We start from the raw sequence: 16,349 nt of genomic DNA, 5'->3' as shown, positions 1-16,349 counted from the left end.
AAAAGGAATTCAAGTCAAAAGCTGGGTTGATGAGAATAAAGGTAACTGAATTTTGGGCAGATTGACAGATGAATCAGAAGTGTTTTCTCTTGTTTTCTGTAGATAGCTAGATGGTAGAGTAGATTGTTTGCTTGATCTAGAGTCTCAAAGACCTGAGTTCAAATCTTGCCTCTGACATTTATTTAGCTGTATGACTGGGCATGTCATATAACCTCTGTTTTCTTCAGTTTTCTCAACTGTAAAATGAAGATAATAACACCTACCTCCCAAAGTTATTAAGGGGATCAAATGATATAATATGTATAAAGCACCTGACTTTATAAGTACTAGCTATTATTACCTATTGTTTTAATTCTTTGTTGGTATGATGATTATTAGTCTGTTTGGTCATCTTTATTCAAGGACAAGGATTTAGAATAGGATGTTACTCATTGGCTTATGTTTGACTTTGATTTTTTTGATTATTATTATTATTACTAAAATTTTTAAAAAATCCGAGTTAGGATCCAAACTCAGGTCTTTCTAACTAACTTCAGGGCTCTTTCCCCAACAACAGCAGTTAGCAATAATAGCAGGAATGATAATAGTAATGAAAATAGTAGTAGTAATAGTAACTAGAGCTTATATGATACTTTATGGTATATAATGCTCTTTTTACAAAAGATCTTTACAAAAGGCTGGTTTGTTATGAAGATCAATAGATACATAACTATTGCTAAATTGTTCTATTCAGAATATGGACTGACAGATCAGTGTCAACAAATAAGCTAAGAGACTGACTTTCCATATTAGAAATCAACATATAGGGGCGGCTAGGTGGCATAGTGGATAAAGCACCGGCCTTGGAGTTAGGAGTACCTGGGTTCAAATCCGGTCTCAGATACTTAATAATTACCTAGCTGTGTGGCCTTGGGCAAGCCACTTAACTCCATTTGCCTTGCAAAAAACCTAAAAAAAAAAAAAGAAATCAACATATGGTGAAATTGCAGGCCTGGAACCCCCAACTTTTTAATATGTATGTGTTGAGTATATATGGCCTTGATGAAAATATGAGGTTTTCACAGATGAATTTTTTTTATTATACCATATCAATCCCACATATTTGACTGAAAGTGGAGGGACTACAAAATTTCATTGAGATTATTATTATTATTATTTGATGATTTTTTTTTAAAAAAGCATGTTATAGGATTCTGTTTTGGCTCTTACAGTGTTTTTTTAATGACTCAGATGCTTAGTCATGGATTTAGAATTTAATATGGCAATGACATAGAAGTCACAATAAATCTAATTTGCAAATGGTACAAAGCTGAACCAAATAGCTAATACTTCTGATGATAGAATCAAAACAATTTATCAAGTTGAACCAATGACCATAATAACCACTAAGATAAAAATGTAATAGGATTAAATGTAAAGTCCTGCACTTAGTTTTAATTTTTTAAAAAGTCAAATAAGGCCAGTAACCCACAAATAATTAATTAAATGCAGGAAGGGAAAGACTTGTCTTCATTGTAGTACCTGTGGTGGTAGTAGTGGGGACAATAACATCAATCCTAAACTCAGGTCATTTAATTGTTCATGAGTGTACTAAAGGATATCTATAAACAGAATAGGTGACTACTTGTTAGGATGTTTTGAAGAAATTCCTAGCCAGGGGGGCAACTAGCTGGCATAGTGGATAAAGCACTGGCCCTGGAGGCAAGAGGACCTGAGTTCAAATTCTACCTCAAACACTTAATAATTGCCTTGTTGTGTGATTTTGGGCAAGTCACTTAACCCCACTGCTTTAAAATAAAAAATAAAAGAAATTCCTATCCAAAAGCTAGACCTAGAGTTTTCTCTTCCAACTCTGAGATTCTCTTGTTGTAATTTTGCAGTTTTTGTTTATTCTTCTTATCTAGCAGCTTTAACTTTTGTCTTGTCTGCTTGGATTCCTAATCTAGCTGTTTTTCATATTTCTATTATGAGATATTATTCCCTATACTTCTTAATCCTGGCACCCATTTGGTAGCCTCTAATTTGATCTTTATCATTCCTAAGTAGATGACATCTACTAAAAAAATCACTGGGGAAAATGTGCTATCAAAGGGGAGTAATTTGTACCTAAATATTCTGAGGCTAAATATTCTTGAGTGCCTTTTGCCACTCTTCTTCCTTGCCACTCCTTCTTCCTGACTCCAATTGCCTCTTATCCCCTTTATATTAATTTTCTCATTCTGTGAATGATGCTCCAGAATAACTTGTCTCATTTCTTTTCCTCCCAGCACCTATTCATAGAATTATAAGTGCATAGGTTTAGAACTAGAGAAATTTTAGAAGTTATCAGAACCAACTGCCTCAATTTTACAGATGAGGAGGCTGAGGTCCAGATAGGTTAGTGACTTATGGACAGTCGTTCAGCTAGGAAGTATCTGAGTTAGGATCTAAACCAGGTCTTTCCTAGTAACTTCAGGGTTCTTTCTCCATCAACAGCAGAATAGCAGCAGTGGTAATAGTAGTAGTAGAAATAATAGTAGTAATGGTGACTAGTGTTTATCTGATACTTTATGACTTATAATGCTCTTTACAAATATTATTTTATCCCTCAACAACCTTGATATTTAGGTGCAATTTTCCTAATTTTATGGATGGAGAAACTGAGGTAGACAAGTGACTTGCCTGATGTGTCACAGAAAGAAAGTGAGTTCAAATTTAAATTTAGGTCTTTCTGACTCTAGGTTCATTGGTCTGTTCCCTTTGGTATCTAGCTGCTGCCATCAATTCACATTGTCTCTAAATTTTAAAAAAAATATGTAATTTTATTTATGTAGAACCTACCTAGCTACTGTGGAGGATACCAAAATTTATAAGACTCATTGGTCTCTACTCTGTGGGTGATCTTAAGCTAATTGGAGAGGCAAGATTGGATTCATGAGCCTGAACAAAACACTGTGTTAAGCACTGAGAATATGGTTAGACAAGTGAGATAGTATTTTTGATCTCAAGGAGTTCACATGTCAATGGAGGAAAACAATAACAGTAACAACAGTGACACCACCACCACTAATAATGTACTGTGTGTGATAAGTCCTATGTGAAACACTTTATAATGTCATTTGTTTCTCATAAGAAAACCTGGAAGGTAGATAATGTTATTATCGTCATTTTATAGTTGCAGAAACTGAGGCAAACAGGGTTAAATGACTTGCCCATGGTCATATAGCTAGGAAGTCTCTGAGGAGGATTTGGACTCATGTCTTCCTGATTTGTTGACACAACATCACCTAAGTACTATTTATATATGGAAGGTTTCAGTGGCAAGTCAGATGGAGAATTTCCATGGTCTTAAGAAGCCGTTGCAAAGCAAGTGATAATGACTATATTTAAATCATTTCACCTTTGCAATCAAAACAATTTCTGATGTTGAACCATTTGACAGTCCTAAGAGTTTTGGGGGAAAAAAGTCTTCCTTCCTGCATCTTCAATAGTTGTGGCTGTAATGATTGTAGGGGTATTTACCAGACTAACCCCACAGGTTATTTCCCAGGAAAAATGATGTAGATACTGCAATGGAGGTTAATCCCAAATTCTTAGATTTCTGGATCTAGGATTTTGCTATCAGGGTCCAAGGTTAGTTTGGTTAAGGTGGATGTGATATTGGTTTGATTTTGCCTGGCACATGTCCCTCTGGGAAAGATGAGGAGAATCTTCAATCACCAGTGTGAGAATTCTCTGTATCAGTGGAAAATGTATTTGGTGATTGCCAGAAACAGGTTAAGAGAGAATAATCTAGTTCGGGTCCTATTCCTAGCAAATGACAAAAGCAGGATTTAAACCTGATTCTCTTTTCCTCTAAACCTAGAACTCTTTATCCTGTGGGTCACTCTGCTTCTGCTGCAATATAAAATATGAAACAATATATGATGTTGGATGCAAGGGTCAAGTATAAATCAACAAGTTTTTATTGTGTTTAATATGTACCAGGAGCTAGGAATTCAAATACAAACAAAAAGGAACTTGGAAAGTTGGAGAGGGGAGAAGGAGAAAGTAGGTACGACAGGAGAATGATAGAGAAATCCAGTCTGACTGGGCACCTTCCTTAAATGAAGTTTCCTAGAGAAGCATCCAATCAGAGGCAGGATGGGTTTCAGTAAAATATAGATAGTGCATGATTTGAGAGTTTAAAGAAAGGGAAAACATTTTATAATAATGTAATACTTAAATACCATATTTTTGGAAACTAGGTAATGAATAATTGAAAGCAAATTTTAAAATCATATTTTCGATGTGTATTTTTTATGCTAACTTGAAAGATATGCTTCATTGTTTAAATGTAAATTCATCTTCATTGTATAACAGTTTGCACATGAGATATACAATTATTAAACATTCTTCTCTCTTTTCTATGTCACTTGAATGTGTTATTTTAAAATATTCTATAAGTCTTTAGACACATCCTTCCTGCTTTCAAACACTTGGGTAGAATTAGGAGAAAGCGGCTGTTTTTAGGATACTCTCTTAGAATCATCTTGGGTTAGGTGCAGACCAACATAGTCTAACTTTATTAAAGAAAGGTTAACTGCCTCAAGCATTTAGTGTGTAAATAATGACATACCTACCACACCCTGGGCACTGCCAGATGGCTTTGGGTGACAATAGGACATGACATGAAATTTAGCCATTGGAAAAAGAAAAGAGAAACTGTCTAAAAAGCAGACTAATGCCTTCTAAAGAGGAAGGTCAGTTAGTAACAGTTTTCAGTCTTTGTGATCCTATTTGGGATTTTCTTGGCAGAGAAACTAGAGTAGTTTGCCATTTTCTTCTCAAACTCTTTAATAGATGAGGAAGCTAAGATAAAAAAAAAAAACTAAGACCCAGAGCCACATAGCTATAGCACCCGAAGCCAAGATTTGAACTCAGGAAGAGGTATTTTCCTTGATTCCAGGTCTGGCACTCTATTTACTACACCAACAGACTGCTCACTGGAGATTTCTAAGCCAAGTCATGAGTTTTTGGTTGAAACCACTCCCAATTTTGTCTCAAAGTTACATTTGAAGAAGTAGTACATTTTAATTAGTTTTTCTTGCAAAACTGAAGAAACTCCTTCTTGTGTTGTACCTTTCAGTAATTTGGGGGAATGGAGGTATGACTGGGTATAGAATTCCAAGAGAATGGAGGTAGCACTCTGGTCTCTGCCTTGAAAATTCCCATGGGGCCTTCTTGATATACCCAGTTGATCAGGAGAAGATGAACTAAGAAGTGACTGTTTGAACGAGATTTTGTGCTAAAATTATTTATGAAAAACACATTATAGGAACAAGGTTCATATGACTTTGTTTGGATCAGCATATACATGATGGTGAGAAAAAATGGAGCAAAAATGAGAGAATTGAAAGAAAGAGACTGATCTTTTGAGAAGAGGAAATGGAAGGGTGAAGTTATGATATCTGGTTCTGAATTGTTTTCCTCTCTTGTCATCATTGTGCTATGTGAGTACATTCACAATTGTTTATATCAACCAGCCAATTGATAGACATTTATTAAGTGTCTGTTATATTCTAGACACAGAACTTGGCACTGGGGATACAAGTGGAAAAATAAAATAGTCCTTATTTCCAAGGAGATAATATTCTATAGAGTATTAGTGGCGGGGGGGGGGGGGGGGCTCTCCAGGTGTGGGGGCCAGCCAGTGCAAAAATATTGAGATGTGAAATGGAGTGCTATATGTGAGGAACACAGAGAAGGTCACTTTGACTAGATTGTAGCCTACATTAAGGAAAAGACTGTATGATAAGGCTAGAACCTCACTTGAACCTGTGTTATGAAGGGTCCTTAAATGCCAAAAAGAAGAGTTTCTTTTTTGATAGGAAGCATTAAGAATGCCATTTTGGTTACCTTTCTGGAGGATGGGTTAGACAGAACACAATGGTGGGTTGTGTCACTTCAGAATGTGGATTTTGTATCAGATTGATTTTATGATGAAATCTGTGGTCAGTTCCATTTTAGAGTTGCCTAAATGGATGATAGCATTTGAGACATTGTTAAATGTTCATCTCTAGAGAAAGCAGCAGGAACTCTGTATACAAGGGAGGTTTACTAACCTTTCCAAAGAGAAATTGTAGAACTGCTGCCAAATGAGAGCAGATATCTAAATTCCATGATACAAAGTCAGCTAGGTGGCACAGTGGATTGAACTATAGACCTGGAGTCAGGAAGATCTGAGTTCAAATCTCACCCTGAATAATTCATTTAATCTCTGTTAACTTCAGTTTCCTCTTCTGTAAAATGGGTATTATAATAACACTTGCCTCCCACAATTGTGAGAATCAAATGACATAATATTTGTAAAACATTTATCACAGTAAATGTTAACTATTATTGTTATTATTATCAAATAAAATATTTATAAAATATTGGCACAAAATAAGCACTTAATAAATTCTGTTATTATTATTATAAATATCATAAAACTTATGTTTCAGTGAATATATTATGACTTTTCCACAATTTATTTTTCATTAGGATAATAAACATAACTATTAAATAGATGAACTAACAAGTAATTTATCTCTAGAATATTCTCCTAAAACATTTGGGTATATTTTGGAGATTTTCTTATTAATCAGAGTTTATAGTAATGCTATTTTCCATGACTTATTAAAATATTTATTGTATGTTTACTATATACATGATTCCTAAAATTTTCGTAAGTTAGAGGAATGCTCTAACTCTATATATGCATTTTATTTAGGTCACAACAAAGCAATTCACAAAGTCTCACCTGCTAGGCTTATGGACAACATGAAAAGATGTGGACGCGGTAGTTTTAGTTTTACTTAACTGGCTCTGAATCTAGTGGAATAATTGGACTTGAGAACTTGGTCAGCTCTATACCCTGAAGACATTTAATCTTTTAAAACAATATAGGGATGCAGAATTTTTTTTAGGTCTTTTGTTTTTTGATACATACTAATATCCTTATATTCTGTGACTTGAATAGAGCTTCTCAAAAGAATAGCTAGTTCTAGAAATTCAAGGGTTTGTTACTGTTACATAGATGATGGAAACCAAATACTTTTCTTGGAACTGTTAGCTTGTACATTTACACTGGTGTGAGACATTGGTAGACTGAGCTTTTTTTTTAATTGCATTTTTTCCAGTTACATGAAAATATTTTTAACATTGGTTTTAAAATTTTTTGAGTTACAAATTCTTTCCCACCCTCTCTCTTCACTACTCCTAAGAGATTGATTTTATACAGATTATACATGCATAATGATATAAAACATATTTCCATACTAGTCATATTGTGAAAGAAAATCCAGATTCCCCAAACCCCCACATAAAAACAGCAAGAAAAATACAGGAAAAATATGCTTCAAACTGCTCTCATACTCCATTAATTCTTTCTTTGGAGGCTAATAACATTTTTTTTATGATGAAAGACCTCAAAATGTACCCAAATTCGCAATTTCTTATTGTTTAATATTATTATTACTGTGTAGTGCAATATTCTCTTGACTCTGCTCACTTCCCTTTGCATCAGTTCATGTAAGTCCTTCCAGGTTTTTCTAAAAGTGTTCTACTTGTCATTTCTTATAGTACAACAGGATTCCATCACAGGTAGTTTCTAATATGGTGTATTGGGGAAATGTACAATCATCCTGGGAGTTTTTATGCACAACTGCATCTCTATCTAATCTATCTGTATCAATAGCTTTATAGGTGAGCCCTCACCTTATCATGTCAAATAGCGTCTTTTTTTGGGGGGGGGATGTATAATTTTGGAAATTATCTTATGGAAAGTTCCTCATGAAACACTGAAGGAATCAAATATTTTTTTTTATATTAATTTTCTTGTCATAGGATTTTATTGGAGTCAGAAAAGCTGGTGAAAATTTATGTGTAGAGAACAAGGACTAGGGGAGAAGGGAGACACTTCTTGCAGAGAAATTTTTTAAATCCTACCAAATCATGTGTGAGCTAATAGAAGGAGTCTATTTAGTTGTGATAATGGTGAAGGTGTCATCCAGTACATTACATCCTCTTATTTTTGTTATTGTTGTCAATTTGTTTTAGTCATGTCTAATTCTTCATGAGCCCATTTGGGGTTATCTTGGCAGAGATAATGGAATAGATTGTCATTTCTTTCTCCAACTCATTTTATACATAAAGTAAAAGGCAAACAGGATTAAGTGACCAGTGTCACACATCTTGTAAGTGTCTGAGACCAGATTTGAACTCAGGAAGATAAATCTTCTTGACTTCAGGCTTGGCATTGTATTCATTGTGTCATCTCAGTGTTCTACATTCTGTCTTGTTTTGACAGCTAAACTCTAATTTAGGAGAATCTTAGATATTACCATGGTAACCCCCAAGAAAAGGAATAGAAGAAAGGAAATTTGGAGATAAGAGTTGGAGTAAAAACTTCCAGAGAAATGAAAAAATCAAAGATTCTAGGACTCTATTCATCTTCAAGAAGTAGGGAATTATTATATAGGGTGTGGATGCTTTGTGCTTCAGTGTTAGACAATACCACAGTGTCTTTTTATCTAGAATCCACTGCAAATAGAGTCTCATGCACTGTATCACATGCACATACAAACAGGCCCTTGCTATGCTCATTGCCTCAGCTTGCTGATCAATGATTTCTTTCAAGATAACTGGCGGTGTTGCCAGTCCATTTAAGGTGACATGGGAGATTTGCAGGGACTGCACATTCCCTGAAGTTCAGAGAAACACAGACATGTAGAAGGAAGAAAATGAATGGTACAAACTTCCTTTTGGAGACAGGGAAGTTTCAGATTGTTTTTGCAAAACTTCTAGCTATTTATTTAGGGTTTATTTCAACAAACGTCATGGACTAATCAAGGACTGAGCATGTTGAGAGTCTTCCTTGTATTCCTTACCATGTGTTCCATTGAAAACGGTTTTTTAATCTTCTGCAAAATGGAAGTGAGGTAATTCTTTTATTCTAAGGTAAACACAAAAATGTGTTCAAGAATTTTGATATCTATTAATAGAAGAAGCAGCTCACATAACAGTATATTCTGTGAATTGTAAAGTACTTCATATTTGCCAAGAGAAGTTGAGTGGGGAAACTGGAGAATTGAGTTGAGATGCTATATGCAGAAGATGCTTTGCAGTTTTTCAATAGCACAGAAACAATTTGCCATCTGATTAGTAAGAAATAATATTTAAAAGGGAAAATTATGGGTTGTATGGAGATCTTTGCTGATCCATTCTTTTCCTTCTCTATCTACAAGGTGATCACATAGCAGTATCCAGTTTCTTCTTCTTCTTCTTCTTCTTCCTTCTTTCTTTCCTTTTCTTCTAATTTTCCTCCTCCTCCTCCTTCTCTCTCACCCTTGCTCTCACCCTTTCTCCTTCACAGAGCAGTGTCTTTTCTTCCTCTACTCCACATCTTCTTATTTTGTCATGTTGTTTTCCCCAGACACAAAATTCCTAATTGTAATTCTGCATATGCAGTAAGTTAATAATTGTGATAAAGATGGAGGAAAAGAATCTTTCAAAGATAATAAATAAGTATAGAAAGAAGAGATTTAATTTAAAAGATAGTTTTCCCCTGTGAAATCTTCCATACTCTAAACTATTAGGAAGAATCCTGGAATAGATAGAAATCAGGAAACTCAACTCAAAGATTCCAATATGAGCTTTACTACTTCATAGTTGTGTGATTTTGGACAAAACACTTAGCCTCTCTGGGATTCAGTTTGTTTTTCCTGTAAATTCAAGATAAATAAATCAAATCACTCTTATTATTCAGAAGACAGATAATTTTCCAAAGGAAACATGGTGGGATACAGTGAAAGGATCCAACAAGGTGATTAGATGATATATATGCCCCATTCCATGATATTGGGGTTACCATATAGATTCTCATTTGTGGTGGTGTAATATAATTTGATAATTAAGAGCATTAGTTCTTTCTTCTAAGCAAGAATTCCAGAATGGTATTTATTTGTGCTTCTAACAAAAACAGATTTAGAGCAGAAAGGGACATTATAGATCATTTAATCCATCCCTTCTCATTTTTAGCTTTGAGGAATCTCTCTCTCTTTTTCTCTATCTCTCTATCTTTCTGTCTTTGGATTGTAGCTAATAAATATCAGAAATAGAATTTGAACCAAGATCTGTTACTTCAACTATTATATAAATAATATTTTCTGATATCTATAATTGATTTTTTTCTTTTTCTTATACTTATTTCCCTAGCATACACAGACTGGAAGCACAATGGTACAGTGCTGACTCATAGACTGATCCCAATGGTGATCAGTACAGTAGCTTTAATCAACTCTGATTCTAACCTGGGTTGATTTCCTTCTTCTTAAGCAACATGGTGGGTTTATAATACAGATACTGTACTTAGTTTGGATATATAATTGGTTTTAAACCATTGAAACTCAGAACTTCTAAGCCCAAATGATCCACCAGTCTCTGCCTTCCCCAGGTTGCAGCTATTATAAGTGTATACTACCATACTCAGCTAAATGGTTTGTTTGATATCACCATTATTTCTCATGTATCTTTTCTCTTTACTAGAGAGCAATTCCTTGTAAAAAGAATAAAGAATAAAAATAATTATAAAAACCTGACATTATATACAGTATTCCACATCCACAGTCCCTGGCCTTCACAAAGAATGCAGGGAAGTGTCTTCTCATATTGGATTTCTTCTTCATAAAGAAAATAATAAAGTTCTGAGAAGTAAAGATGGGAATAGGTAGTCAGTGATTTGTTCTCTCTACCTTTATTTCTCTGCCTCTCTTTTTTGCCACTCTCACTGATGACATTCCAGTGTATTTGTCTGTCATTCTGAAGTCAATCAGCTTTTTGTCTCTGTATGGGTTTTGTTCGGCACTATTGAATGAGTGATCCAGAGAGGAAAAAAAGCAATAATAATATCAAATAAGGTAGAATGGGAGGAGGAGGTGGAGAAGCACTTGAAAAGAGGAATGTCTCTATAAAACAGAGACACTTGTCAGTAGAGCCTGTGAAAAATGATACCAATTATATAAAGCAAAATGCCACCCATCAAGTAGAACATTTTAATTCTCACTATTCTCAGCTATTTATTACTTTTTATACAAGACTCAATACATGTCCCTCAAAATAAAATAAAAATTTAAAAAAACCCTTTAGATTCACTTCTCTCATCAACCTCTACCAGGCAAGAAAAGACCCTCTGTTGAGAACAAAAATGGGAAAACACTTCCCATATGACAATGGAAGTTCAGAAGGGCCATAATGTGTTTGCAGTATATGAACTTATACAGGGGATTTCCAGGTTCAAATTTATTTCATTTTCCGTTCCTGGTTTGATTATTGGAGAAGAAAAAAATTCAATGTGCTTCATCATGTCAAAGATTTTTGCACTTGATTTCATTTTTCTTGTCTCTTCCAAATCCTACAAGTGTATTTTCACTGACATTCCTAAAATCTGCTGACTTTTATTGGAAAATTAGATTAAAAAATGTAAATGACCTCTTTTCCAGGACAACTTTCACCTTCAGATCTGTCGCAGATGGTCCAGGGCTCACAGTTGGTTTCCCCAAGGTCGACCACAAGATGGCGACAACGTCACAGTGGAGAGTGGCCAAACCCTGCTTCTCGACATCACTACCAGTGTCCTCAGTATGCTGCATATTAAAGGTCTGTAGAGTTGGAGGGTTGATGGTATTTTTATGATTTTAATTTTTTGAACCAGGGGTTGAAATCACTTATTTACTTACTTATTTTGATAAGTTGAAAGATCTGATAGAATTCTTCCTTCTAGGTTCATGGTTGAGGGTATTTGGGGAAAGAAGAAGGGGGCAAGCCTGCATTTTGGTTCCAGAGAGGAGGTCCCAGGGGCATCAGTGTTGGGAGGCTCTTTTTCCTGAATCTTTGGAGCTCAGTGTCTCTTTAATTTTATTTTTTCATGGACAAGAAATTCAATGTGGGCAGCATCTTTAAAGGGTGCCATTGTTTCTCAGAGTATTCTGTAGACATGCATTATCCTAGATGCCTCCCACAATGCAGCCAGAGACCCTAAAATTAGTGTAGTTGCCTTTGAAATACTCTCCCAAGAGAGCAACTTCATCCTGCCTTTACCGTGGTGAGGTTTTGATTTCTTGATCCCATGAAAAGGCAAATAAGTATGCTTCCTTACTGCTAAATAGACAGCAGAACTTTGGAGGTTAGCAACTTGGAAGAGAAGGAGGATGCTAGGTTGAGCTCAGACTTTAGAAAATAGAGAAATGGAGAGGGGCAGCTAGGTGATGCATTGGATAGGGCACCTACCTAGGAGTCAGGAGGAAATAAGTTCAAATCTGACCTCAGACAATTAAAATTACTTAGCTGTGTGACCTTGGCCAAGTCATTTAACCCCAGTGCCTTGCAAAAAAACAAACAAAAATAGATAAAACTTTATGCCTCAGTTTTCTCATTTTAGTTAAATAAGCATAAATATGTCTACTATGATGAAAAATAGTTATTCAAAATGAATTGAGTCAGTTTCATTCCATTTGTGTCAACAAGCTTAATTAAAGGCCAATTCTATGCCAGCTACTGGGGCAGACTACAGATATACAGTAGCAATGCTGAAGCAGTCCCTGCCTTCAAGGGTGCTTTATTCTTCATGGAATACTATTAGATATAAAATAAAACAAAACAAAGCAAAAAAAACCCTTTGGGAAATTTAAATGTTTATGGAAACATGATAAAACTTTACTCAAGTATAAAATTTTAATATACCTATATAGTACTTATAAAATATTTTCCTCTTGTATAGTATATAGTATATAGAATATAAAGTATATATTATATACTTTAGAGGTGCAGTCACCTCTGAAAGATCTAACTGTGGTTTATATGGTAAGAAATTTTTATCGATTCAAAACAATGCTGTTCTTAAATATCAAGAAGACTTTTCCAGCCCAACTAGTTAATTAGTCCACATTAAGACAAGCAGAGTAGTGGGCCAGCTTGGGTCCTGGCCCTTCCTCTTTTTATATGTCTCTGAATATGTATAGCCAGTGACTTAAGGAGTCTTGCCTTGTTGACAACTGCCCACTGCCTAGAGGCTATAGATGATAGAGTTAAGTGACCCCCTGGAAACTGCAGTTCAGAGAAAAAGAAATCTGTAGAGACCCTTAGCCACAGGGCTTTTCCTTTTAGAGAAGCAGAATCCCTCCAAGGGACCTGGAGGACTTCAGTTCAAGCATCTCTGGATTGTATTCAGCGAGCCATTTGGGAAAAGTTTTTCAATAAAAAGTTGCCTAGTCACGTCCCAATTTGCCAATTAACTTCAGAGGAAGGGAAAGAAGGAATCAAATGTGTGTGTGTGTGTGTGTGTGTGTGTGTGTGTGTGTGTGTGTGTGTGTGTGTGTGTGTGTGTGCATTACCTTTTCATAAGATAAGGCAAATAATTTCAGGTCATAGAATGCACAAAAAGAACAAAGAAAGCAAGAAAAATGCTTTCCCTAGATTAGGACATAAAATAGCTTCAGTTGTATACTTACCACATTTTTGGTTATTATAAGAGATAATGATGGAAAGAACCTCTCAAGTTCATATTGTCCATTCTCCTGTTTCTGAGCAGGAATTTAGGTGAACTATGCCAGATTACATGGACATCTTTTATCTTCTCCTTAAAATTCTATAGCTAACCTTTATCTCCTAACCTGATATTCGCTCTGGTTTTGTGTTTAAACTCACTTCCCTAGTTCTAATCCAAAATTTACTTAGTTACCATCACAGAAAGTCAAGTATTTGAAAAGTCTTGTTGCTCATATAGTCACAGGCTTCTGTAGGGTCACTAGCAGCAGCATTATTTCCCTTCAGACCTTGGCCTTTTTATCTATTCTTCTTTAGACAATGTTGATATACAGCCTGATGAAGGTGAAAGAAGGGGGAGACCCTAAAATGTATTTCAGTTTATTTCATTTATTAAGTATCTCCTACATACCAGTCACTCTGCTAGACCCTTGGAGATGCAAAGCCACCTCTAAGACAAAGTCAAAACAATTCCTGCTCTCAAGCAGTTTACATTCTATTGAAAGGAGACAATAAGAATGCAGATAAGCCACTCCAGTTTCTTTGCCAAGAACCCCCCCAAAGGAGTCAGACACAACTAAAGAAATGACTAAAGAAAAAAAAAGAGAAAGTATTTGAACTGGATCTCATAGGAGTTATGAATTTCAAGACCTGGGGAAGAAATTCCAGACATGAGACCCCTTTTTTGCAAAGGCATTGTCATAATTAACACAGTGTGGAAAAATTGAATGTCATACATAGAGGAAGTGCAGGGAAATCTAGGGATTGATTCAGTTGGTACCACTCTAAGTGGAATGGTTTTGCAAAGGCATTTTTGAAATTTACCAGCCTGATCCCATGAAAATATTTGGTAATAAAAAATATTATGTCTGAAATTCATAAAATTTTTGGTGGTATTCATGGCTGAGGCATGAAGTTGAGGGACTGGAGGAGATAGTAGCTCCTCATTATTACTCCTATGAAAATTATTTGGACTAGTCCCTTGATTTAATTGGAACGAGAAATTTCTAATGAGGAACATTTCTCTGTGAATTTGTTTAGTCACTTCAGTGGCATCTGTCTTTGGAAATCCATTTGGGGTTTTCTTGGCAAATACCCTGGATCAGTTTGCCATTTCCTTCTCCAAACCTTTTTTACAGATGGGGAAATGGAGGCAATCAGTGTTAAATGACTTGCCCATAATCATACACCTAGTAAGTGTCTGAGACCAGATTTGACCTCAGGAAGGTTAGTCTTCCTGACTCGAGGCCCAGCACCATATCCACTGCCTTACCCATCAACTTAATGTTCATTAAGCACTTAGAATTTGTGCCAGCCTCATGCTTAGCTTTAGAAATATTATCTCATTTGATTTTCCTAAGAACCTTGAGAAGTAGATGTTATTATTATCCCCATTTTACAGATGAGGAAACTGAAGCAGACAGTGGTAAAATGACTTTCCAGGGTTACACATTTAATGTTTCTAGGATCAAAATTGAACTTGAATCTTTTTGTCTTCAAGTCCATCTCTATCTATTTTATGCCTCCTAGTTACCTAATTTCTGAACATTAAATTTCTACTGTGCTAGAGTACCTCAAAAGAATTTATGTGCTTTCCTTTGAATTGTAGTTTGGTTGCGAGAACAGACCTGGAGGGGCACAGAGTCTCCTCCTATGGTGTCACTGGAGGATTCAAGTTGTATGGTATTGTGGGGTACAGAAACGTATATCCATAAGTGAGAATCTCAGCATTTGAGGAAAATTCAGTGAAGTTTGAAAACAGCATGGGTAGGTCCTGGAAGAGTCAGACTAATCATGAGTATCATTGTCCTGGGAAATAGGACAATCTCTTCAATATCCCTCTTCCCACAAATCCTGCCATCTTCACCGATCCCATTTTTCCCCAATTCCCTTTGAGAATCAACCAGTCAATCAAGCCACAAGCATTTGCAAAGTGCCTACTGTATGGGCAGGAAATATCTTAGGATGTGGAATGGAAGCTTTTGGAGTACTATTGATGCACAGGGATGGTAATCCCTTGACTCTTGTGGGGAGGAATTTTCCCCATGTAGCCCATATCGCTCTATCCTGTTTATATATCTGATTATGTGAAGGGACACAGACAAAAATATCATGATAATGAAGTCCGTAACAATGAATAAGTGGAATCCTTGGATCTAGGCAAAATAAACAGTCCAAGGATAAAATGAGCAAGAATAAACAAAACTGTGTAATGAGAAGATCAAAGGCTGAAAAAAGTTCTCTCAATTTATCATGGTCAGAAAGTCCTGGGATACAATTTTGGCCTTTTAAATTGGCAAGAACTAAACTTAGTGGTATCCTCTAATCTTAAAGGACCAAAAGTTTCCTTGTTTTATTTATTTATTTTTTTTTGTTCTATCACCAATGCCTATAACAATGCCTGGCCCATAGAAGGCACTTAATAAATGCTTGTTGATTAATTGGTAATAGGATCATAGATTTAGATAGTACTTATGTCCTAGAATTGTCAAATTGCTCAAAAGAGATAATAAATCTCTATAGTGCTATTTGAGTCTTAAAGTACTTATGTGAATAATTGCATAGATCAAGGAACCTCAGAGACCATCTGGTCCAACACTCTCATTTTATAGATAAGGAAAATAGGGTTGAGGGCAAATTAAATGACTTCTCTAAGGTCACAGGGGTGGAATTTGAAGCCACTTTCTCTAACTCTAGAGCTAGTCACCTTTTTCTCTTTACCAAACTGTTTCCACTGACCTATTGAATGGATGGTAGCAGAGAGCAGATATCAACCTCCAAAGAGCTAGTCTAATGTCTCGTTATGG

General features: G+C 35.6%; 1 protein-coding gene across 8 annotated transcripts in view; it reads left to right on the top strand.

Moving 5' to 3' along the window:
* Positions 1 to 16,349, top strand: part of PKHD1 (PKHD1 ciliary IPT domain containing fibrocystin/polyductin) — a 657,820-nt gene that overhangs the window by 205,931 nt on the left and 435,540 nt on the right. For all 8 annotated transcript variants that reach the window (XM_074237180.1, XM_074237175.1, XM_074237181.1 and 5 more), the window contains exon 36: positions 11,502 to 11,658. In XM_074237180.1, coding sequence (XP_074093281.1) covers positions 11,502 to 11,658 — 157 coding nt within the window. The remainder of the gene's footprint in view (positions 1 to 11,501; positions 11,659 to 16,349) is intronic.

This window comes from Macrotis lagotis, chromosome 5 (assembly GCF_037893015.1).
Source record: "Macrotis lagotis isolate mMagLag1 chromosome 5, bilby.v1.9.chrom.fasta, whole genome shotgun sequence".
Classification (NCBI taxonomy): domain Eukaryota; kingdom Metazoa; phylum Chordata; class Mammalia; order Peramelemorphia; family Peramelidae; genus Macrotis; species Macrotis lagotis.
The sequence above is the reverse complement of the archived record's forward strand: the minus strand, read 5'-3'. Positions and strand labels throughout refer to the sequence as shown.